The sequence below is a fragment of the Melanotaenia boesemani genome, chromosome 11, assembly GCF_017639745.1.
Source record: "Melanotaenia boesemani isolate fMelBoe1 chromosome 11, fMelBoe1.pri, whole genome shotgun sequence".
In the NCBI taxonomy this organism is placed as follows: Eukaryota; Metazoa; Chordata; class Actinopteri; order Atheriniformes; family Melanotaeniidae; genus Melanotaenia; species Melanotaenia boesemani.
The window spans coordinates 17,965,830-17,988,497 of record NC_055692.1 but is presented as its reverse complement, the minus strand read 5'-3'; the positions used below and the strand labels follow the sequence as shown (position 1 = coordinate 17,988,497).

At 36.3% G+C, this 22,668-nt stretch overlaps 2 protein-coding genes across 2 annotated transcripts in view; one reads left to right on the top strand and one right to left on the bottom strand.

The window, feature by feature from the left end:
* The window catches only part of pcsk5b (proprotein convertase subtilisin/kexin type 5b), an 82,883-nt gene extending 69,144 nt beyond the window's left edge, over nucleotides 1–13,739 (top strand). The window contains exons 25-37 of the mRNA XM_041998408.1: nucleotides 3,600–3,660; nucleotides 3,742–3,887; nucleotides 4,227–4,433; nucleotides 4,752–4,835; nucleotides 5,109–5,295; nucleotides 5,383–5,600; nucleotides 7,414–7,656; nucleotides 7,792–8,025; nucleotides 8,119–8,296; nucleotides 8,385–8,602; nucleotides 9,320–9,420; nucleotides 9,618–9,822; nucleotides 11,405–13,739. Of these exons, the coding sequence (XP_041854342.1) occupies nucleotides 3,600–3,660; nucleotides 3,742–3,887; nucleotides 4,227–4,433; nucleotides 4,752–4,835; nucleotides 5,109–5,295; nucleotides 5,383–5,600; nucleotides 7,414–7,656; nucleotides 7,792–8,025; nucleotides 8,119–8,296; nucleotides 8,385–8,602; nucleotides 9,320–9,420; nucleotides 9,618–9,822; nucleotides 11,405–11,814 (2,492 nt within the window). The 3' untranslated portion in view covers nucleotides 11,815–13,739. The remainder of the gene's footprint in view (nucleotides 1–3,599; nucleotides 3,661–3,741; nucleotides 3,888–4,226; nucleotides 4,434–4,751; nucleotides 4,836–5,108; nucleotides 5,296–5,382; nucleotides 5,601–7,413; nucleotides 7,657–7,791; nucleotides 8,026–8,118; nucleotides 8,297–8,384; nucleotides 8,603–9,319; nucleotides 9,421–9,617; nucleotides 9,823–11,404) is intronic.
* A 2,173-nt stretch (nucleotides 13,740–15,912) lies between these two features.
* On the bottom strand, nucleotides 15,913–20,978 carry rfk (riboflavin kinase). The gene is made up of 4 exons (XM_041999880.1): nucleotides 20,206–20,978; nucleotides 18,313–18,464; nucleotides 16,444–16,546; nucleotides 15,913–16,255 (listed from the first exon to the last, which is right to left on the bottom strand). Exons 1-4 carry the CDS (start codon nucleotides 20,285–20,287, stop codon nucleotides 16,083–16,085), a joined length of 510 nt encoding a protein of 169 aa, XP_041855814.1. The 5' UTR covers nucleotides 20,288–20,978; the 3' UTR covers nucleotides 15,913–16,082.
* Nucleotides 20,979–22,668: the final 1,690 nt, after the last annotated feature.

The following is a 22,668-nucleotide window of genomic DNA, read 5'->3' as shown; positions in this document are numbered from 1 at the left end:
TAGATGAGTTTCTTATTCCAATGTTTTCTTAATCAACCAAACAAAACTAAGTTCATCCGAACTTCAGAAACAGAATCAGTCACATAGCACACAGCGATCAATAAAATCAACCTTGTTCCCAGGGGTTGGATACATTTAGGAAAGCCTGTGATCAAAACATAAGGATTTGTTGTATTAAATGCATTTGACAATGTAATTGTTTATTGATGATGTTGCAAGTGATTGATGTTGCACCTCATGCTTTGTTGAATATTCTATTACTGCCCGGAAATATTTAAACTCAAACCAAGTTTAGTTATAAAAATACAGGTTTGTTCTGTAGTTGGTGAAAATTGAGTTGTATACAGTAAAACAAGATTTGGCGTTGTTTTCTCACACATATTGTGAAATTTTAGTAAACCACACTGCACAAGCTCCCCTTTACAGTAAATTTGATTCCATGCGCTCTCACAACTCACCATCTTAGTACCCAGTAAGCCACATAAAGATGAAAGGACTTCCTTCTCTTAGAGATGATTATCACATACCAATGAAAGTTGTTATTGTGAAGTGAACTAGTCTGAGGTGGAGACGGGCTGTTATTATGTCATTATGCTCTCTGGCTGGAAGATTTTTTTCTGTCTTGCTCAGAGCACAACCTTCCTGCCACCCAGCCACAATTCTGCACACTAAACAAGTCAGTCAGCAGATGAGAGATTTAAGATGATGGGTGCTTTGACATGACGCTTCAGGCTAAAATGAGGATGAAACAGTGGGTGTCTGAAGCTAGTGATATGCATGTGTGCATGCTTTAACTAGGTTTTGCCATGTGATTGTAAGCTTATGTTTGATGAAATTTGCAGGATTCTCAGTTGTTTTGGTTCATCCACACTTTTCTGTTTGGGTATATTAGGATATTTTAGGATTAAGACATGCACTACTAAATAACTGAACAGGCTTTTTATTTATTCCAATGGAAATGGACAAAAGCAATTATAGACATGCACTGAAATCATTGCATTTGTACTGTATGATTTTTATTATATATATATATATATATATATATATATATATATATTGGCTGCAAAAAGTTAATTGGCTGTTTGGTAAGTTTGTCAGGATCTGTTGTTTGCGATCTTATCAGTGAGTTCCACAGCCTGACAATCTGTGATAAAATGCAACAGCTTTTTGTGGGTCTTATCATCTCCATCAAGTAATTTCAACCCTTCTTTTAACTCATCAGCAGTTTTTCGGTCTTTAATCTCCCACACATGTAATTCTTTATCAGCTAGAGGTTGAAAAACATTCCATAACTGGATTAGTCATGTTTCTGTTTCTGTGTGTAATTCCAGGAATAACATTGATCTACATGTCTTGTGTAGCTCAATGATTAGAACTTTCTCAAGCTGGTGAAACAACCATATGATGTCTTTTTATGGAATTAAAGATATTATCCTGGTTGTAGAAAGGAGATCCAGCAGCTCTGTTGGGAGCATTTTACTATTATATAGGTTCACAATTCCCCTTAGAAAGAAAAGTATGAAGGTGTTGAGTTATCACTTTTTGTCCTGTGACTAAACATTTAGTCCTTTTTAAAGAAGTCTCCAGGATAACAGAGCCCCCATCCATAGGGCAAAAGAGGTCACTGTGTGATTAGATGAGAGTACAAAGGATGTGAATCAGTGTCTAAGATCACAAAGTCTGAACCCAACTTTTTACCAGTAGGAGATTTTGGACTAACATGTAAAATAGCACTTTACCATCATTAAAACACCAATTGAAATAATATCTTTTGGAAGAATGATGTCTCAGCCCTCCAGCAGAGTTCCACAGACTTGTAGGATGAATGCCAAGTAAAATTTAAGCTGTTCTGGCTGCATGTGGAGGCCCAGCACATTTCTGAGACACTTGATGTTGTTGCTGCCTTTTATCAATGCAACTGCAAATCCCTCACACTGTAACTTTAATCTCTTGCATTTAATCTTATTTTATCTTAGGGTTTTGTATTTATTTAAGTTCTTGTTTCTTTTTTTAAAGTTTGTTTTAGTGATTCTTCTGCACCACGCTGTAATGCTTTTAATGTTTTGTGTAAAACACCTTGCATTGACTTGTTCATGAAATGTGCTAAACGAATAATCTTGCCTTGCCTTTTTTTCCTTTCATTTGTCACCCATCTCAATTACCCCCTATTTGGATAAAAGGTTCTTGCTTCCATATCATTGGCCAGTGTTGCTGAATGTAGACATTACACATGCATTTGATTTGTTTACGCTTTTAAATACCATATAATAGGCTACTTACCTTTATATGTCATAGCTCTTGAGAAAGCAGCACTTGCGTAACTCCTTTAATTTGGAGCTTTATTATTGAAACTGAGGGGCTGTTGAGCTCATCTAATTTTTCATTTGATGCAGTGGAGCTCATTTCTGTGCTTGTTTTGAGTCTTTACATTCATCACCACTCTTGACTATGCTCAACTTGGCTTTTAATAGGGCTGGTCACCTTTAAGCTTGATTGTGTGAATATTTGCATTTCCTGGCATGAAATGTAGCTTGTGATTGCATGCATACTGTAAATATGCAAGTGCTTGCACATTCCACAAGTGAATACTTCAGGATGTGTATGCCAGCTAAAATCCCCCCTCCTCCAGCTTGCACAGTTAATATTTATGCGGGCTCTATTTCTCTCTAACATGGACAAGGCCTGGAGGCATGATTTCCGGCTCCTCTCTCACACTCTCTTCTTCAATGCCTCTGTCCCTCCCACCTTTCCTTTCTCCCAGTTTCTCTCTGTGTGAGTAATTGCTTTCACAGGTAGTGGCTTGTCGACTGCACTGAAGCGCAAACCAGTGCAGTGTTAAGTTGTGGGTGCTGGAAGGAGACAGCAAGAGGAATGGGGTGTGGGGGTCGATGGAGGCTTTTCTGGAGAGGATGAATGTCCCAAGGGAATAGTCTGCAGAGGCGTCTTCTCAAGCCATCCTTTACCTCCTGTCTGATTCTTTATTTCTTTTCCTCTTGCCACGCTGCTTGCTCTCTCTGTCCTTGGAGATGTTTTGACATCGTTGGACAAAGGGATGACAGCGTGGCTCTTCTTGAGTTACCAGTTGGATGGTTTTGATTGACAGTGGGAATTAATTAGTTTGAAGGAAAATTAGCTTCCTCCTTCAGTGTGTTTATAAAATCAGCCACACACATTCACCTGAATTACTTATTAGTATCCACTGTGATGTTCATTTGGAATATAATAAATAAATAAACAAACACAACAAAATGTTTAATCAAGCCCTCACATTAGACTTGATCTTGTGTTGAGCATAAGTATGCCTGCAGTTCAAGCAGAGAGAACAGCACACACATAGAGCAGAAAACAATAGCACCATCAGACCTGTTTAAGAGAAGCTTGCAGATACAAATAAAATGGCCCTAAAGACTCTGACTTTTCTTTTTTTGGGGGGGGGCTCTTGGTTAGATGTCTTAGTTCTGTACTGATCTCACTCACCTTATGTTTGATCTAAGCATAGCAGCATATTTTACAGTGAACTGAACAAATTTCATGTGTGCTGTTAGAGTGCCTCCTGCTGGTTTACAAAATAATTTCTTTTATTTATTTATTTTAAACAGAGGATTCAAAAGATCAGGAGCAGAAAACTGTCTGCCTCAAATGTGAAGCTGGTTACTATCAGTAAGTGTCCTTAGATGACATCAGTGTTTCTTACACCCTACAATAAGTCTTCATACTGATGCTATTCTGTCTGTCCTCTAGGTTAGGCACTGACTGCCATCAGTCATGTCCAGATAGTACCTACGGCGTGAAGGAAAGCATGGTGTGTGCTCCATGTGAAAACAAACATTGTGCAGTCTGTGACCAGTCCCAGTGCTACTGGTGTATCGAGGGATTCTATGTAAATGGTAATATTTGAAGTGTTTATATCTTTAGACCAAGATGTGCTGAAAATATCAGATACTAAATTCACATAACAGCAAAATGGGACACAATATTCTTTAGGTATGTTTGACACAATGATGCATTGTTTCTTCAGATGACAAGAAAGAGTAATTTCATAGTCTGTACTGCTTTCTGATTGTTTTTATTGTCTTTAAAGTGTATCACAGTGAAAGTCTCAATTTATTGGCTTTTAGAGAGAAACAAAAAAGAAAAAAAGACATTATTTTATTTTAAAAAAAAAAGAAAAAAAAAAAAAGGAGAAACTGTACAGAGGAAGGTGTGCTATTGTTTTGTGTGTCCAGATGGAGAGTGTGTTGATCATTGTGAGGAAGGCTTCTTTGTGGACAAAATGAGCCAAGAGTGTGAGCCATGTCACCGCAACTGCCGCACCTGTGGAGGGCCACGATATGACGACTGTGACACCTGCGAGGACGGATTCAAACTGAGTAACGGGGAGTGCCTAGAGGGCAGACAGCTCACCGCTTGTCCCGAGAAAAACTTCAGAAACCGTATGGCATATGCTAATTACATCTCAGTACTAAATGCCTCTAATGCCTTTTCTGTCAATAAATACATTTAATCTCTAAACTAAGGAACTAAATTAGTCTCTAGTACTTTAAAATGAACTTTTTAGAACTTTCCTCAGTAACTACAAGCTGAAATGAAAGTGGAAATCCTGCTTTTTTATGCTGTTCACTATTAATCTGCTGTTACAATAACACACTCTTTAGTCTGATTTTCTTTTCTCCTCTCACATGCTTTTTCTGTAATTTCTAATTTTCTTGACTCACTGTTTGTCCTGCTTCCTGCTTTCTTTTTGCCGTCAGGTCAGGATGAATGTGAGCGGTGCCACCCATCCTGTAGGACATGCTTTGATGCAGGGAAGGAGGACTGCAGAAGCTGCCACATAGGTACGCCTACAGTATGTGCTGAGTTGGAAACAAGAAAGTGTTTAGTCTTGTCATAATTTGCTGGAACAGATTCCATCAATGCACATATTTTCATCAGGTGGTGGTGTGACTAAGGGTGATAAAGCTTGGCATCAACCTTGATTGCATGTCATGACATGCTTTGTGGAACAATAAGAAATACAGACCTCCAGACTGCCCCCAAGATGTTGACTGCTGACAACCTTTCATATTTCCTTGAATCAGTGGTGTTTGTTGTTTTTTTTTTTTCTTTAGGAAGTTTTTTGACAGCTCGTCAGACTTGTGTGTCTCACTGTCCATCTGGGATGTTTGGTAACATGACATCTGGCAAGTGTGAGGAGTGCTTGAAGGGGTGTGTTGCATGCCAGGATGCCAAAGTGTGCCAGAGGTGTCAGCCAGGACTTTATCTGCAGCATGGAGACTGTGTGCTGGAATGTCAGAGGTGGTTTTCCTGTTATCCTACTACTTGATTTACACATAATCATGCACCATGCAGCAGCAAACGATACCTCTTTTCTTTTGTTCAAAGAGGGTTTCCACAAAATGATGAATGCTACCCATGTGCCCCAGAGTGTGGATCCTGTAAGGAAAGTCCTTCCCACTGTCTGAGTTGTGAGAAACACTTGTTTTTGCTGATGAACCACTCCTGCGTGCCTCACTGTCCAGAAGGTTTCTATGTCAACAACACAGAATGCCGCCGTTGCTCAGATCAGTGTAGAGAATGCAATCAGAACGGCCTGTGTAGAAGTAAGTGCGCTCAGTGGAGCAGTGAATGGAAGCATGGAGGATGTGGAGAAGAGGATTAAAGATGCTGATTTGAAATTAGATTTAATTTACAATCTAAGTGTCTGCAAAGATTGAGGAAAATTACAAGAACATTTAAAGATAAACCCATCATTTTGTCTGATTACAGAAGTTTAAGTTGTGGTACTATTGAGTTATGTAAAAAATCAGTGAAGTTCAGACATATACAACTCGACTATATAACTCATTTGGCTCAAAGCAAGTTTTTGTCATTATCCAAAATTATTATTTTTTATTAAAAAAAAACAAACAAAAAAAAAAAAAAAACATGAAACACACCATTGACTATTTTCACAAATTTAACTTTTCTTTTCAGATGACCACTTTAATTGTAATGAGTTCATTATTTCCTAAAATCTAGACCCTACACTTTTAAATAACTAAAATAAATGAATAAATAAATGCATAAATAAGTCTCATTTACATGTGCCACTGTTTTCCCAGTCTCTCTGGCCTGCCCATAGTAAACAATTAGGATTTGATTTTGTATAATAACACCAGCTTTTCATTCTTAATAAATTAGGAATAAGTTGCGATATAATTTTTACTTAAAACATTGACTGAATGAGCTAAATTTCATATTTCTTGGAGTATGTTAAAGGTTTACAATAAAATTTAACATAAATTATTCTTTCTGGCTGTATTGTATTGCAGAAGTAAATATATTTTACATTTGAATCTGCAGATCTGTACAGCACTTAAAAGTTTATTTATACAGCTTTATATGAGCTATATAAATAAACTTGACTTTGACCTTTAGTCATTATGCTGCCATCTGCTGGAATCAGCTCACCCTTTGCTTCAGCTCAAGCCTTTAAAAAAAAGGGCTGAGATCATTTATTCAAAACATCACTTTATGTACATTTTTTGTTTATTTTTAAACATTTTTTGTTACATTTTTCAATTACACCCTTGTGAAAGCAATTTTAAAGCATTTCGTAATGTATGTATAAGTTTTTTTTTTAATTAAACTTTACATAAGTTGACATATATGAAAATTACTACCAAAAAAACTTGCTTTTTACCTAGAAAAATATTGGAGGACAAAACATTAATTTAGGAGAGATGCTACAGAAGGTTTGGTTAAGTGCATAATCCCCTGTGTGATCACTTCTGGGAGAAAAAAAGCTGACACAACTAACTGAACAAGAAGTCCACCTTCAAGAAAAAATACTTCCAAAGATACCCTCTAATGTTTCAAGCACTAACACTCTTCTTAAGTCCGAAGAAAGAAACATTAAATAAGATTTATGCTGTGTTTTTTTTCCCAGGTAACTTATAAATAACACCACTGGAAATCTAATCCAATTTTAGGATGATATTCACAAATGATACATTACCAAATTAAAAATGCATTATTTTAAATAAAGTGACAAAATGTAAGAAAATAAGAATCTAGTTTTGTCAATTAATTGACCTTCTACAAAAATGACAAAAGTAAAAAAGTAAATCCACCATGATGAATGAATGACTATTATTTTAGCTTTCTGCTTTTTTCATGATTCAGCTGAATTAATGAACTAATGAATGAAAAAATAAAAGGATATTTACCTTAAATTGTTTTAAAAAGTTTAAGAAACTTTAAAATAATTTATTGTTTATATATTATTGCTTATATTATATTATTTCTAAGTCATTTGAGGTTAACAACACTTCTTTGAGCTAATAATATTTGTGGTTATGAACCTACAGTAGATATCAGTACATTGTAACTAACATTAGATTATCTTGCATTTTATTTTCTTCTGTGTTCCAGGATGTGTAGATTACTACTTCCTCCATGAGGATAAATGTGTGGGTGAATGTCCTGAAGGATACTTTAGCAGCGAGAAACAGCATGAGTGTATGCGTTGTCATACTGATTGTGCCTCATGCGACGGACCACACATTGATGACTGTGCTGTCTGTCGCAACCCGAAAGCTGTCCGTTACAATGGAGAGTGTCTGTCTACATGTCCGAATAACACTTACTATGATAAGAATACAAATGAATGCAGAGGTAGGGATATTGGAAACTGACCACCCAACAATAATCATAACAAATGTAAATCTATAAAAATGATTAGATTTTCTTCTTCATGTCACTTTTAAATCACTATGTTTAATGTTTTTTTTTTTCTTTTATTTTTCAAAGAGTGTGACAAGTCATGTCTGACCTGCTCAGGCCATGCACCCTCAAACTGCCTCAGCTGTGATTCCAACAGACGGATAGATGCCACTGGACACTGTGTGTGGTACAGTGAGTGCCCCCCGGATTCATACATGGACCAGAAACTGGCATGCCACCCATGTCACATGTACTGTGATAGCTGTTCTGGTCCAGGAGACGACCACTGCCTCAGCTGCAGCAAGAAACACTTCCTACTGAGTAAGTCTAAAGTTCCAGAAATGTTGTAAATGTGTGTTCCTGTGTGCCTACTATTTACTCTAAGGGTCTTGACATTATGTCTGTGTCCATCAGATCACACCTGTGTGGAAAAGTGTCCTCTGGGTTACCATGCTGAGGACAAAGAACGTGTGTGTGAGCGCTGCCACTTCAGCTGTGAATCTTGTGTTGGCCATCACAGTGTAGACTGTGTCACCTGCAAACCAGGATTTTTTAAGCATGACATCAGCTGTGTTGAAACCTGTCCATTGAGGTTAGAAGACACACAGCAGACCAAAGAAAGCCTCCCCACTTGTCTAGTGGTGCCTGTCAACTAAACAGACACTCTCCCTCTTTTTCAGTCACTTTGGTAACATGACTGCTATGGTTTGTGAGCGATGTGACCCCTCCTGCACCCAGTGTTCAGGTGGTGGTAACGGAAAATGTCTGAGCTGCCGGGAAGGTTACATCTACATGAGGCCTTGGGGACAATGCCTGAAGAACTGCCCTGGAGGCTACTATAAAGCCCAGAAATCCCCAACCTGTCAAATGTGTCACCCAACCTGCAAAACATGCAGTGGTAAAGAAAACTACTACTTTGTTTGCTGTGGCGTGAATCAAAACAACCACAAGATGGAGTCAACTTCTCTCTAGTAAAGCGCCTCTGCATTAGGCATCTTTTTAAGCTGTAACAGTGAATGCTGCATATAAATGTAGTTCAGTGGTTCCCAAACTGGGGGGCTAAGCTAGGCTACATAAAACTTATAGTTTTTGCACTACTAGCAAACATTGTCAAATTTGTGAAAGTACCAATGGGCAAAACATGACGAATCAACAACAAAGATTTTAACTACAAATAATAATAATAATGATAATAATAATAATAATAATAATAATAATAATAAAATGGTAAATGGACTAATAATAATAAATAAATAAAAAAAATAAAATAAAACAAAATGATGAGGCATATCTTACCCCAGGCTTGACCAGGTTAGGGTCAAGTAATGGTAAAGATAAATAGTGGGCAATGAAGAGAGACACTTGTATGTCTCTAATTATTAGCATCTGACAGCATGAAGCTAAAGTTTAAATGCTACTTGGAGACTTTTTATCCTGAACACCAAGAAATTATTGTTATTGATGAAAAGGGGGCCCCGCAGAAAAAGTTTGGGAACCACTAACGTAGTAGAACGTGCATGAAATAATGTACTTCTAATGGGCTTTGAGTGTAGTTTTCATGTGGAAAATCTAGTTCAGTCATACCGTGCTTTGTGTTATATAATTTTCCTTTCAGGTGGGGGTGCTTTGGCTTGTCTGTCCTGTTATGATAACTTCCACTTCATGAGCGGCATCTGTGACAACCCGTGTTTCGTAGGCTCCTATCCTGAAACTGAGGTTAAGAAGCTTGTCTGTTACTTGATTTACAGAGTTTTTGTGCATATTAAAGTCATCTTTAACATTTGACTCATAAATGAATGAAAACCATGTCAAAGCATAGCTGCAGTTTGGCTGGCCTTCTCTGCAAGAGTATCTTCAGATCAAGTGTTTGAAGGGAGAGTTGCAGGCTCATGTGTATCCTTTCATTGCTCCAGAGTTCATACAATGATAAACCAAACTGCAAACCATGTGACTCATCTTGTGAAGGCTGCCATGGCCCCAGCAAGTGGGACTGCTTATTGTGTGCTCCAAGCCAGATCTTGTCTGATGATGGCCGATGCTTGACTTGCTGTGGAAATCAGACATTAGGAAATGATAAGCCAATACCCTGGGAGTGCTGTGACTGCAAATCATCAAGAGGTAAATAGGACCTCTTTTATGCATGCTACTTATTTTTCTATTTAAAGACCTGCACCATTTCCCTGTTTCATTTATCCAACTGATACATTTCCCAAGGACACAAGTTTCATCTGATGCTAAATTACATAGAATTTTCTAAACTAAGTTGGCCTCTAGCACCATAGACAACGACAGCAATTCATTGGAAAAAAGGGGGCTGTAAAATTTACTCGTGACAGGCAGGGATTTTACCACAAAAAATGATCAGAAACATTATTCCATATTTATCATGCAGTCTACAACAAAAAAGCCGGGAAGTGTTAGTATATTAGGGTACCTTTAGAAAGAAATCCAAACAGAACAGAAAATTGAACAGTAAACATTTGCATAAGTAAACATGCAAACAAGTATGACCAACGATAAAATAAAGGCACTGATCAAATGAACCACGGTTAATTTTGAGTTTTTGGCCACGTTAGATTAAATCTATATCTTCAAACAAAACCTGACTCCTGTGCTTTAGTTTAACTTATTACATGACCTGTACTAAGCTACTGACTTCTCCCAAAGTCAATTAAAAAACCTGTCAAACATGTCAAAGACCTTCTTATTTCATCAGTATTAATACACTTTTAATACCAAACAATGCTAAGGCAAGGCAAGGCTAGTTTATTTCTATAGTACATTTCATGCATTCACTTACAAGAAGGTCCTACTGTGATGCACATTAGATCATTGCCAAGGTTTATTTAAATACTTAAATGAACTTAGCTATTTTTATTTTATGTGGTTATATTTTATATTGTGACTAGTTAAAAAGTTGAAAGGTTTAGTGTTATATACACGGTTATACCGTCATAGGCAAGGGTGGGGCTGCATAGACTTTTTTTTTAAATTAAATAGAGAAATAAGTAAATAATTCAATATTTTTCCTCATGCATTTATACATGTTTTTCAGCTTTTTATTTATTTATACATTTATTTGTGTATTTCTTTGTTATATGGTAATAAGGTGGGCATTTCTGAACTATTTTGAAAGCAGGATTAGTCACATGCAAGAACCATGTAAAGGCAATTAACTGCTGAATTCCTGAATATATCTATTCTTCTTCCATACATAAAACTAATGTAAAAAAGGTTGAAAAAGATAAGATGTACTTTGCCCTAAATCTTGACATAAATCCCACTGAAAATGAAAAAACTGAAATCTGCTCCTGCAATAAAGATTCTAGCAAATTAAAGGTGATAATGCTGCTGCTGCCATAGTCTCTGCAAACAAATATTAAGACTAGGGAGGTTACCAACGATTGTGTCTTGATTAAATTCTGTTTTTGTATAATTTCAGTGCTACCCACTTTCTTACTTTTATTTTACTTTTTTAGTTTGAAGAATTTGAAATTGATCAAAATTTCTCATCTATATAATAATAGGTTGATTTGTATTCATTGTGTTGTAGGTGCAAAATAAGTCAAAAGCATAAAGAAGACAAAGGGCATGGCATGGAGATTGGCACAGGCACACTGACCAATAGGCTACTGGGGTTATAATAAGTTTGTCATGTGCAGCATCACTTAACTCATAGCCTGTTCCTTCTTCTTTCCAGCGAGGTGCATCCTTGGTGTCAATTTTCTGATGGTGCCAGCTGCCGATTTAGGCAGCACACCGAAGCTCTTTGTCATAGCTTGTGTTCTGGTCATCGTCTTTCTGGGTGGAGGGATCTTCATCTTCCTCAGTGCTCGAACTACGAAGCTCGCCGTCACACCCAAAACCAGAGCTGGAGGATACATGAAACTGGACACCAGTGGAGGACAAGTGTCACAACTCACCACCTCTTCATTTGGGGAGTACAGTGACAAAATTGTTAAATGTGAAGATGATGAAGAAGCGGATGATGATGAAGATATTGTGTATATGACAAAAGATGGAACAGTGTATCGTAAATTTAAGTATGGACTACTGGATACTGATGACATTGAGCTGGAGTATGATGATGAGAGCTACTCATATAGATAAAAAGAAAAGCTGAAGTGGACAGGAACCATTCTTTACATTTCTGCAGTTTAAATGTTTTGTGAAACATATTTTTTGTTTGGAAACAGCACATTTGTGTCATTGGCCCACATGATCTTTATCTAATCTAACTTTTTTTGTTTTAGCATTTCAAATTTTTATCACATTTCTAGATGGAGCAGGGAAATATGTATTTATTCAAGAATTATGAATATAACTAACATTTTCCCCTTAAAACTCTAACCTCATTGATTTTTAGCCATATTAAAAGTGTTTTCTGTTTGTCTTACAGCCGAGCAGAAGATGCACACTGTTCAGCCACAGTTGTGACAATGCTACAGTTAGTAGCCAGACCTGTTTGCTGGGATAACTGTAAGCCTTCTTTCATTGTGAGAATTTGCTGCAACAAAAAGTTGGGAAATGTTTCCTGTATTATCTTTCTTAATATATGAAACTTGTAACAAAACAGTTGAGCTTTAAGGTCACTGTGGAGATTACAGTTTTTTTTTATATCTTTCCATAAATAAGTAAATGTCTAGGGCCCATTACAACATACTGTATGAAACAAATTATTATATTTGTCAGTTTATTTGTTGAGCAAAATGATTAAATGTGTAATATTTTTCAGTAGAAAAAGTCTGTGAGCCTTTGCTGTGAAGGCTGCTAATTGTCCGACGCTACCTTCTTCATCAGGTGTGGCAGACTAAACATGGGAGATGACTCTTGTTTGTTAATTTTCTATAACACAACTCAGCATAATCAATTTGAATATTATTCAATGTATGAACGGAAACCGCATAAAATAAAAAAACAGGATGCACGACTCACTTCATAGTTGTCATAAACATAAAATAACTTGCATACACTACCAGTCAAAAGTTTGGACACGTTTTCCCATTAGAATCAGTGAGTAAGTGTGTGCAAAGTTACATTTGCTTGTCAGCGCCTGGTGTTGGTACCCTTCAACAAAAGTTCTTGGCCGTTCATATGACATCTAAGTGGCTGTGAACTTCTGGTTTTTTGCCTTACAATAAAAAATGAAGGTTGAGTGTTGGATTATGCAGGGCAGCCCGTTTGTTTGGGTTTAGTAGATGTATACCTCAGTGATATAGAGGTGGGAATTTGTTCAGACCTCAGCAGAAAGTTGCATGAGAAATGACTTCCCTTACTTTCCCAAAATATTTTTCCTAAAGCATTCCTTTGTTTAGACTTTGCTGCTTCACTGTTTGCTGGTTTTGTCTCCTTCAGATAGTGATACAGTGGTTTTAAATCTTTGGAAGCTGCTCATAAATGTTTTTCTTTTTCTGTGATTCTTTGAGTTAAAATGTCCTATAATAACTGCTTCCTAATAAAGCTGCATTTTGATCTGTGTTAGAAATGTGAATATGGCTGCATGACTGTAACTACATAACTTCTTTTGTTGCAGACAAATGTCTTCCTTGACAACTTTCTATTAAGTTGTTATAGAGCAGGGACTTATATGTTGTACGACAGTGAATAATCATAGTTCTGCCACTCCATTTCTAGTCATGGCTAATGTGCCCTTGAGCAATGCACCCACTCCACAATTGCTCTTTTGACACTGCAAATACAGCTCCCCACTAATCTGAGTGCTCATGATTTTCTTAATGGTCATAGAGTGGCAATGATTTCCGATGGGTTAAATGAAGAGATCAAACTGCTGTGTGAGTTATAGCTTGGTGTTAAACAATAATGAGAACTTATCATTTTTCCCTCTGTAATTCTTCACAACATCAAAATATTCTGAGACAGGGATTTTAAAACTTTGTCAAAATCTGACATTTTGTTTCAAAACATTTCAGATTCTCAGATTCTTTGCCTGTTTGATAGACACTGGAAATGTTCTCTTTTTGTAATAAAACTTGTTGGTTAATTGAGATTGAAGGGGCTGTAGTGAGTCTTTATTGTATTTGAAGACCTAATTTGATTAAATGAAAGGAGAAATGTCAAAATGTCTCTGGACAGGTTCAAGAAACATTTCAAGGCTGTAGCCAAATTTAATTTTGGGTGCCTATGATTTCATCTTTGGTACAGTTTTGTTTCCAATATGAAATATAATATGAAATAAAATATTTTATAGTTTTCTGATTCTTATCCACTTGTGATAGCTTACACACAGGTGCTAATTAATTTAACTGCTTTTAATTTGTGTCATAGCTCAAACTGGCCTACACTTTTTCTTACTTTAACTCTAAATGACAGTTTTTCCTTTTTTAAAAAGACAAATTTCAGTCCAGAGTACAATACTGATGAATTTAGTTGATAAACGTTTTTTTATTTGACACACACACACGCACACACACACACATATATATATATATATATAACTTTTAGATCCCATTCCCACATCGCCTTTAAAAACATTTTATGGCTTCGATCTAACTAAATGTCACGGTCGTTCAAAATTAAACTTGGAAAGAAATGATGGTGTGATATCTTTGCTATGCTAAAAGTATGCTACCTTATATATTAATGCAGGTAAGTCGATTCAAAAGGAGACTGTTTAAATGAACCATCAAAGTATGCTACTTACCAACAGTCAAAGAATATGAAAATATCTTTCTGTGGCTTCTCTTTATTCATTATTTGTATTGCCTTCACATTTTAAAGATATACAAGAAATTACAAATGTATTTAATCAACATTTTATTTGATAAAGTTATGTAGAACACATTGAAGACAACATAAAAGGTGAATGTTTCAGTCTATGTGCAGTAACCCAGGTCCCTGTTTAAACTACAGTAAATTATTGCAACTGAGACTGGAAAATATAAACCATGGCAAAAGAGAAAATATTATATAAGGTTATAAAAGCTTCCTTCTTTAAATCTTTGACAGGATTTATAAACACATCTGTTTATTACAGTTTCACTTCCTTCGTTAGGGAAGTGGTGAAAACAAAACATACAAAAATCAGAATGACAGCAAAGTTATTAGCAAATGTGCTCCTTGTAACTTTTGTGTTCATATTAACATTCATAAAAATGCAGCCACACCTTTTACTGCCTAAATAATAACTTTAATCAACTGAAAAAAAATAATGAAATCCATATAGACTTCAGAAACCCACAGATTTAGATATTTAAATCAATTAAAACCAATCGAGTTCAATTAACTCCACACACTTGTAGTGCTGTTTGCTTTTCTTTCAGGTATGCGCAGAGTAAAGTAGATTTTAATGAGATACTCCTGTTTTTAGGCTGCTTTGATACACATTTGCTTAAGAATCTGAAAACTCCCAGCGCCTATATTGTAGAGAAGGAAATAAGGAACTGCATGCATGCTGTACAACTTTCCAGTCTTGAAGTTTACTATTAAAACTTTCTGTTCATACAGTTTATAGACCATTACTGACTATTACTGTGCAGGACAGTATCTGTAACCATGTGTAAGGGAAGTTGCTTGCTTATTCGGTGACAGTGTTCTTTAGATCATTTATGAAACCTCCTGACTCGACGAGCTGAAAATAGCAAAACACCACCAAATGTCCAGAGGCTCAAATCTAGCAAATACTCATGTGGGCACAATTTAAAATGCAATTCTTAACACTCTCTAACCCTGAGAGGTTTTGAGGGAATTGATGAATAACGCTCAAAAGGATTTGTGTGAGGAAGGAAAATTAAAAGAAACCTAAATACTGTAAAATTTACATGATTTTTTTTTTTTACTTAAATATGCTTTTTACACAGATGGCCTAACAACTTGCCATAATGGTCGGATAATTTATCCAACATTGTGGCTATTGAGTTAGTTATAAATAATGATCCAACTTTTTCATAACCATCTCAGGTTTGAAGCGAGTCATCAATTTTCAACATTTGCAAATAATATGTTAATGAGTTTTTGGACTTTATGGATTGCTGATTACATATACAATATTACAAACCTGTCTGTCATCTTGTATTTTGTCACATATACAGCAGGACCAATCAGACGGAAAAAGAGGCAGCATGGTGTGAATATATACAAATAATGTAATCCAATAACTGGCTATCTGCAACAAAAACATACAGGATGCTTGACAGCTCTTTAAAACAAGAACACTGACAAAGAAAAGAAAACGCAACTAAATGGATTGTCTGTTTATGATCATGTGCCTGTGCAGCCATGGCATCAGCTGACAGATTTCAGAATAGGACTGTAGTTATGAGCAGCTCGTGTGTGTGTGTGTGTGTGAGTTATAGAATTCTCTGTTCATCTGGTTGGTCTATGTGAATGCAGATGCTACGCGTTGTTGTCAAAGCCAGCTGTCAGTGACCATTAATAATAGTCTGTGATGTGGATGCAGTGGTGGTGGCTGAGTCTGAAAAGGAGCTGGCTGTACTGGTGAAAAAGTTGTCATCTTTCAGTTTGCGATGTTCTGGGAGCTCCAGCTTCACCTTGGCCTCCTCAATGTCATTATTGATTGCAACAATGAGAGCCTCTGTTAGGAAAGACACAAAAATATGCATTTATGGCTAAATTAGAAGGTGCATAATAAAAAGTAATTAGACAATAAGGTAGGAAAAGCATAGAGTGGAAAAGAGAGAATACATACTAATACCAACTAAACATGAAAGCATGAAAAATGTGAACTTTTAGATCCCCAGTTACAAAGAGAGAAAGGCATACCAAGAGAGTCGAAGGTTGTCTCTGAACGGATGTAGCCCACCATAACAACACGGAGAATTTCTCCATAAAAATCTTCTTTGAATTTGTGAATCACATGTGTTTCCTACAACCAAATAACATTTTAATTAACTTTCATTAAGATAAAAAACAAAAAACAAACCAAACAAAACTTGATAAATGCTAGAAAATGCCAGTATATTGGCTGAGTTTTTTTTATAAAAAAAAAACAAAAAACAAAAAAAAGAAAAACAGCTTAAGCAAATACTGAAAGGATTAAAACCTTTGCGCTTTGTACAGACAGAACCTAAGTTCTGTTAACTTTACACCTTGTGATCTTCGTCCAAGCATGTTTCATTTTAACTTGAGTCAATATTCTCATGGTTGCCTGTGTTTTAAAATAGTAATTATTAGTTTTCACAATCCAATATCTCTCTTAACCATCAACTAATGTTGGCTTTTATATAATTTTTAATATTTATTATATTATTTATATGTAGTAAAAATCTTGGTTTATACCATTTTGACCAGTTAATAGCTGCATGTTTGTATGGAAGGATAAAAAAATTAAGAGGAGCTGAGAAAAAACGTTAATGGGAGAAGGTTGTTTTTTTTTTTGGTCAAAAAATGTCATGCCTTCAAGGTACAAGACATAAAAACAATATTTTATTATTAACTGTTTATAAGCTGATGGCCAACAACTTGCAGAGTTGCACACATTTAAATTAGGGCTGGGCTAAACGATCAAAACATTGATATTATCAATACCAAGGCTAATGTCGGTATCAACTGATACCGACGTGAGATCGATATTTTTCTTGCAAAGTGCTTTGAGGGCAAAAAGCTAATAGTAACCAATAGTAGGTTTTACTTCTGTTTAGACAATTTGCACTGTTTACTTTTCCCAAACAATTGTTTACTATAAAAAAGGAATAACAGAATCATTTTTTATTTTGTTACATTGTTGGTGTTATTTTGTATTGTTTACAATTACAACAAAAACTTCAATTAAATTTTTTTGGTTCTGCCATTCATTAAAGATGTTTTATTTGACAAAAATCTTTATACTGTGATTATGATAAATAATAATGATAGATGATTAAAAGGTATACTCAATAAATGATTGTGAAATTTTAAGCAAAAAAGTATCAGTATCAGCGATACTTGCCCTGGATTTATCTGGTATCGGATACCAAAATTTGTGGTATTGCCAAGCCCTAATTTAAATAATATTCTGGGACATTCCCAGCTTCAGTATGATTAATGGAGTCTTTAAAATGAATAGTTTTTCACAAGGGGTATGCCAATTTAACCCCTTTTCTTAACCCGTGTGTATCATATTCAGAACATATTGTTTCTGAGACGTGTTACATTACTATATAAAAATTCTTCTGAAAACCTGTCATTTACCATCTGAAACTTATCCAATGCTCCTGGTGGGAACCTTTGGCACAACAATAATCCTGACATATCACAGAGAAATAAATGGTACAAATATGCATTATTATTATTATTTTAAGAGACAAATAAAGACTTTAGATTAAAAAATAATAATAATAAAAAATCTACCCATTATTTCTTTGCTAAGGTTTTACAAGGTTAAAAACATTAAATATAATATGCTTCAGTATCTTCCTGCCCATTTGATACCAGAAAGAGAAGAGTCTGACTTTACTTTGGCACCCAGACCCATAACAGCATCCAGTTAATACAAATTTGATCAAATGTGCAGTCACAAACTGTCCACAGCTGTTGATGACAAGGTTTAAAACCATGGACTGACGTCTAAGAAACAGGTTTACAATTTGCACATTTTTTACTAACCTGTTTACTAATCTGTTTAGAGTGATTACTGCTAGTGCTTCCACTTACCATAGATTTCTTGGTATTTTTGTAGTAAGGGTTCCAGCCAATGCTCATCACCATTTTGCATACTTCGCCATTACCGACACATGCCCATCCATAATAAATCCCTGTCCTGATGTCTGGAGGAAGATTGTCCACAACTGAGTCTGGGAAGTTGGCTGAAGGAAAGAGAAAGAAGCATAAATAAATGTCGAAATAAAAAAAAATGTTATGCTTAACAGTCAGTGTCCACACTTCAAAGTGCTCTTGATTGTGTTTGAAACAAATTGTCTCATTTTCAGATAAATGGTCATATGACATTGGACTAACTCCCTATAGCCATGAGGTAGCCCTGCGACTACAAGCTGATACTGATGAGCAAATGTGTTAACACTGGGTTTGTCATCAATCTTAAAATATATGAGTGTTGTTAATGTGGTACTGTATATCAGAGGTCCCCAACCCTGGTCCTCAAGGCCCACTATCCTGCAGGTCTTAGATGTCTCCCTGCTGCAACACACCTGATTCAAATGAATGGCTCAGTTGCAGACTTGTGCAGAGCCTGTCAGAGAGCCGTTTAATTTGAATCAGGTGTGTTGCAGCAGGGAGACATCTAAGACCTGCAGGATAGTGGGCCTTGAGGACCAGGGTTGGGGACCTCTGCTGTATATGACTAACTTCCTGTTTCTTGGCAAGAGACTGACCATTAACAAGAAACCACTGGAACAATGAAACAGGGCATCATAATAATCATATTTTGACTAAGGTTGTGAAATGTGTGTTTTCAGATTACTTTGGAGATGCCTCCTCCCCTCCATTAACCAGCCTTCTCTCTTGAATCTTTTCAATTTTTTATTCTAAATAAACCTTTGATTGTCCAAATGTTTGACTTCTGTGCGACCAAACTTTAAAGTGGTAATGCTTACAAATGGAAATGTATTCTTTTTTTTAAATGGGCAAATATTTTATAGCTCAATATACAAAACATGGTGCAGTGTAGTTATATTAAAATAACAGATTGTTTTTCATTTAAATGTCTTACTGGACAGATAAAATTAAATCATAACAGATATTTTAGTTTCGTTTTGTGATTTAATATTAATGGAAATGACTGTTAAATCAGCATGTGAATAAAACGTGACTCTGATATTGTTTAATATTGTTTGCTGGATCCTGAATCTGATCCAATCAGAATTGGAGCATAATGTGTGATATTGGCAAACACTGAATTCATAAAATATCGTATCGCAATCAAACTTGTTATTTACACCTTAGGTAGCATAACTTATTTCTCTTTAAGGTGGTAAAGTATTGTTGAATAATAAACTAAAAAAATATTCTTTACATAAAATTTCCAGGGTGGAATTGTGGCAACATTTATAAGGCCATTAGTCACCAAACAGCCCACTCTTACAGATGGCATTTGTCATAAAATTACGGTTCACTTTTTATAATAAGACAGCTTTATCAAAGTGTCAACATCAATATTCACAATTACAGTTTCGTCCACCCACTGTGAATAGGCTAGTACTAATTATACACATTTCTGGGTACATCATTAATGACATACCAAGTAGATAGCAGAGCTTTTAGCCTCCGTCAACTTCCGTTACACAACTCACGTTTACCTCAGCCAAAAAACACGAACAGCCGTTTCGTAAAAATGTGTCGTAATATGTGCAGTCACCGTTCAGGTAGCCTGTGTCAGTGGACAGCTATCAAGTATCTGATAAATCATATGAGAAACTGACTATGAAACAAACTATGAATACCAAAAGACAAATAGTGTTAAATTTATTGTCAGTCATAATTCTGGTTCTCCATTTCAGTACAACTCGATTCACACTTTACGTTATCTGCGTAGGCACTCCGTTAGCTAATTGAAAAGCCAAAAGCGATGGACGGCTAATTATTTCTCACCTGTGGGAATTCCAAGTTCCTTGCTCCCTCTCCCAAAACCTCGAATGACCTCTCCTCGGCAGAAAAACGGGAGGCTCTTCATGACCAGTGTCCCAAGACCAGCTAGCTTAGAAGGTAGCGACAGAATGACCTCGAACACAAAGAAGGCAGACTGGCTTTCAAACAGAATTATTCTGCTAGCTAACTCAAAGCTTAGAAAGCTAGTAAGACTGAAATTCGTATTTTATATCTATATATAATCAGATCCGTATGCGTCCTTGTATTTAGCTACGCTGTTAGTTTAACCTGTCAGGCTAGCTTGTTCGAGTTGGTTAAAGTTGAACCTTAATCACAGCATTGATGGTGAAAGTTCACCAGCTATGCTAACAGTGCTAACTAGTTTAATTAGATGCAGTTTCTAAAGCAGCTTTAAACCTAAAAGAGCTGTTAGTAGAGTACTTAAAAGACGATAGTCCTAGTTTTAGTTAAGTCCATTCGCTGAATGGTGACAAAAAGTGAAGCTCAGAAAGAAACCGGTAGATGTTTGTGTTGAAGCCTTTGCGCCAGCAATGCTCTTACTGGGTCTGGCCCATCTATCGCCAGGGCGACCCGGCGGCGAGCCGAGTGGGCGGAGTTTTCACGTCATTTAAACCGGGCGATTAGTCGGGGCATCAGCTGGATGACCCGCTCTGATCTGACGGCTTGTTCGCCGAGAACGCCTCTTTTAAACACATGGCCTCTTTCCACCGGCAGACGCTTTCCTCTCCATTTAAACGGTAAACTTCCATCCGCCTCTCGGCATCACTTCTCTGCAGGTCATCGCCTGGCTGACTGTAAAGGAGCGGACCCAGTGATGTCATTGTCCGCGTGACCCTAAATATGTACGTAGACGGCGCTTCATCAGGGGAGAGGCGTGCTGACAGAGCGGCCATCTTGGTACAGTGTTGTGATAGGCACAGTGAATGTGCACCTGAGGTCAAGCGGTATCGAATTATCTTTATTACTCTTCATTCGGCGAATTTTTTTTCAGTTGATTTTCAGGTAAACTGGTTGATTGTAGTTTTCACCCTTTTAAGCACTGTACAGGACTATTTGATTTAATTAAATATGAAACATAAGGTTTGATTGTATTTCTGTTAGTTTAAATAGTTTTAGTTCTAAACAATAGTGTATATAAATAAACAAACAAATAAATAAACTCCAAATAAAGGTCATTATACAATTTATGTAGGTCATTGGGCCTTTTAAAAGAAGTTCCAGTTTTATGAGCAACACAACGTGGTTTAGCTACGTTATTGCTTATTATAATGCACAATACAATTGGCCAATTTTACTCATTTTATTACCATTCTTGATTTTTTTAGGCAAACATTGTTCACAGTAAAGGTAATGTCCTTTTCTTCCTTTTTTTGGCAGTAGGCACACATTGATTTAGTGCTTTTCTGTCACCAACTGGTCAGTAGTGTGGACCGAAATGTTGCTATCTTGAACCATTTTCCATCTTTCTACTTAATTCTTTCTACAGTTCAACAGAACATGCTCCACTGTATCCAGTGCCTCACAGTGGTCACATCCCCCAGTTTGATGCTTCCTTATTAAGCATAACATATTGTTTAAATCTGCATGTCCAAATCTCAATGGCAATATTATGGTCTGCCCTCTCCTGGTCCTTCATGTACTTCTCATCTCTCCTGTTTTTCTTTGAACACTATAAAACCACTGTCATTTCCTTCCTTCCTTCCTCCCACTGCTTTTGTCATTTTCCCTTCAGCTGCTGTTTTGCTAGGGTCCTTGCTAAAACTGATATTCATGCAAACTACACTACTTTTAGTTGCCTGCTTCGCAGTCTTATCTGCCATCTCATTACCAGTTATTCTATAGTGAGCTGGTATCCATACAAATTTAATGACTAACCCATCATGTTTATTAGTATACTGTAATCTCTGTCAGGAGGTCTGGTCTACTGTCAGAGTGATTATGATATAAAACTGGTAATGATGAACAGGAATCTGAACAAACTATTGATCTTAATGGCCGTGTGCTTTCCACCCACTGAACTGCCAGTAGTAATGCAGCCATCACCCCTGTGTATACTGACAGACCATCAGTAATCCTTTTCCCATTTTTAATATTGAACTCTGGAACCACAAAAGCTTTACCTACTTGATAACCTGTATGGTTTGATGCATTGGTATAACTTTGGATGTAACCAAAACACTGATTAACATAGTCCTGTGCTATATGAGAATTTAAAATAACCCCTTTATTTTTATTACGCTTGTCTAGCAATGTGAAATCCACACTTGCTTCTGGAAGTATCCATGGGAACACAACCGATAATAGAACTGTCCTACTAATAAATAAACTTAAAGTAAATTTATATAACCTTAAATAAACTTGATTTATTTGGAAATCTGTTGCTTTCCTGTTCGCTGTCCATCCAAAGCTCTGTAAATCTTTTATTTCTTTTTTTCCCAACATGTC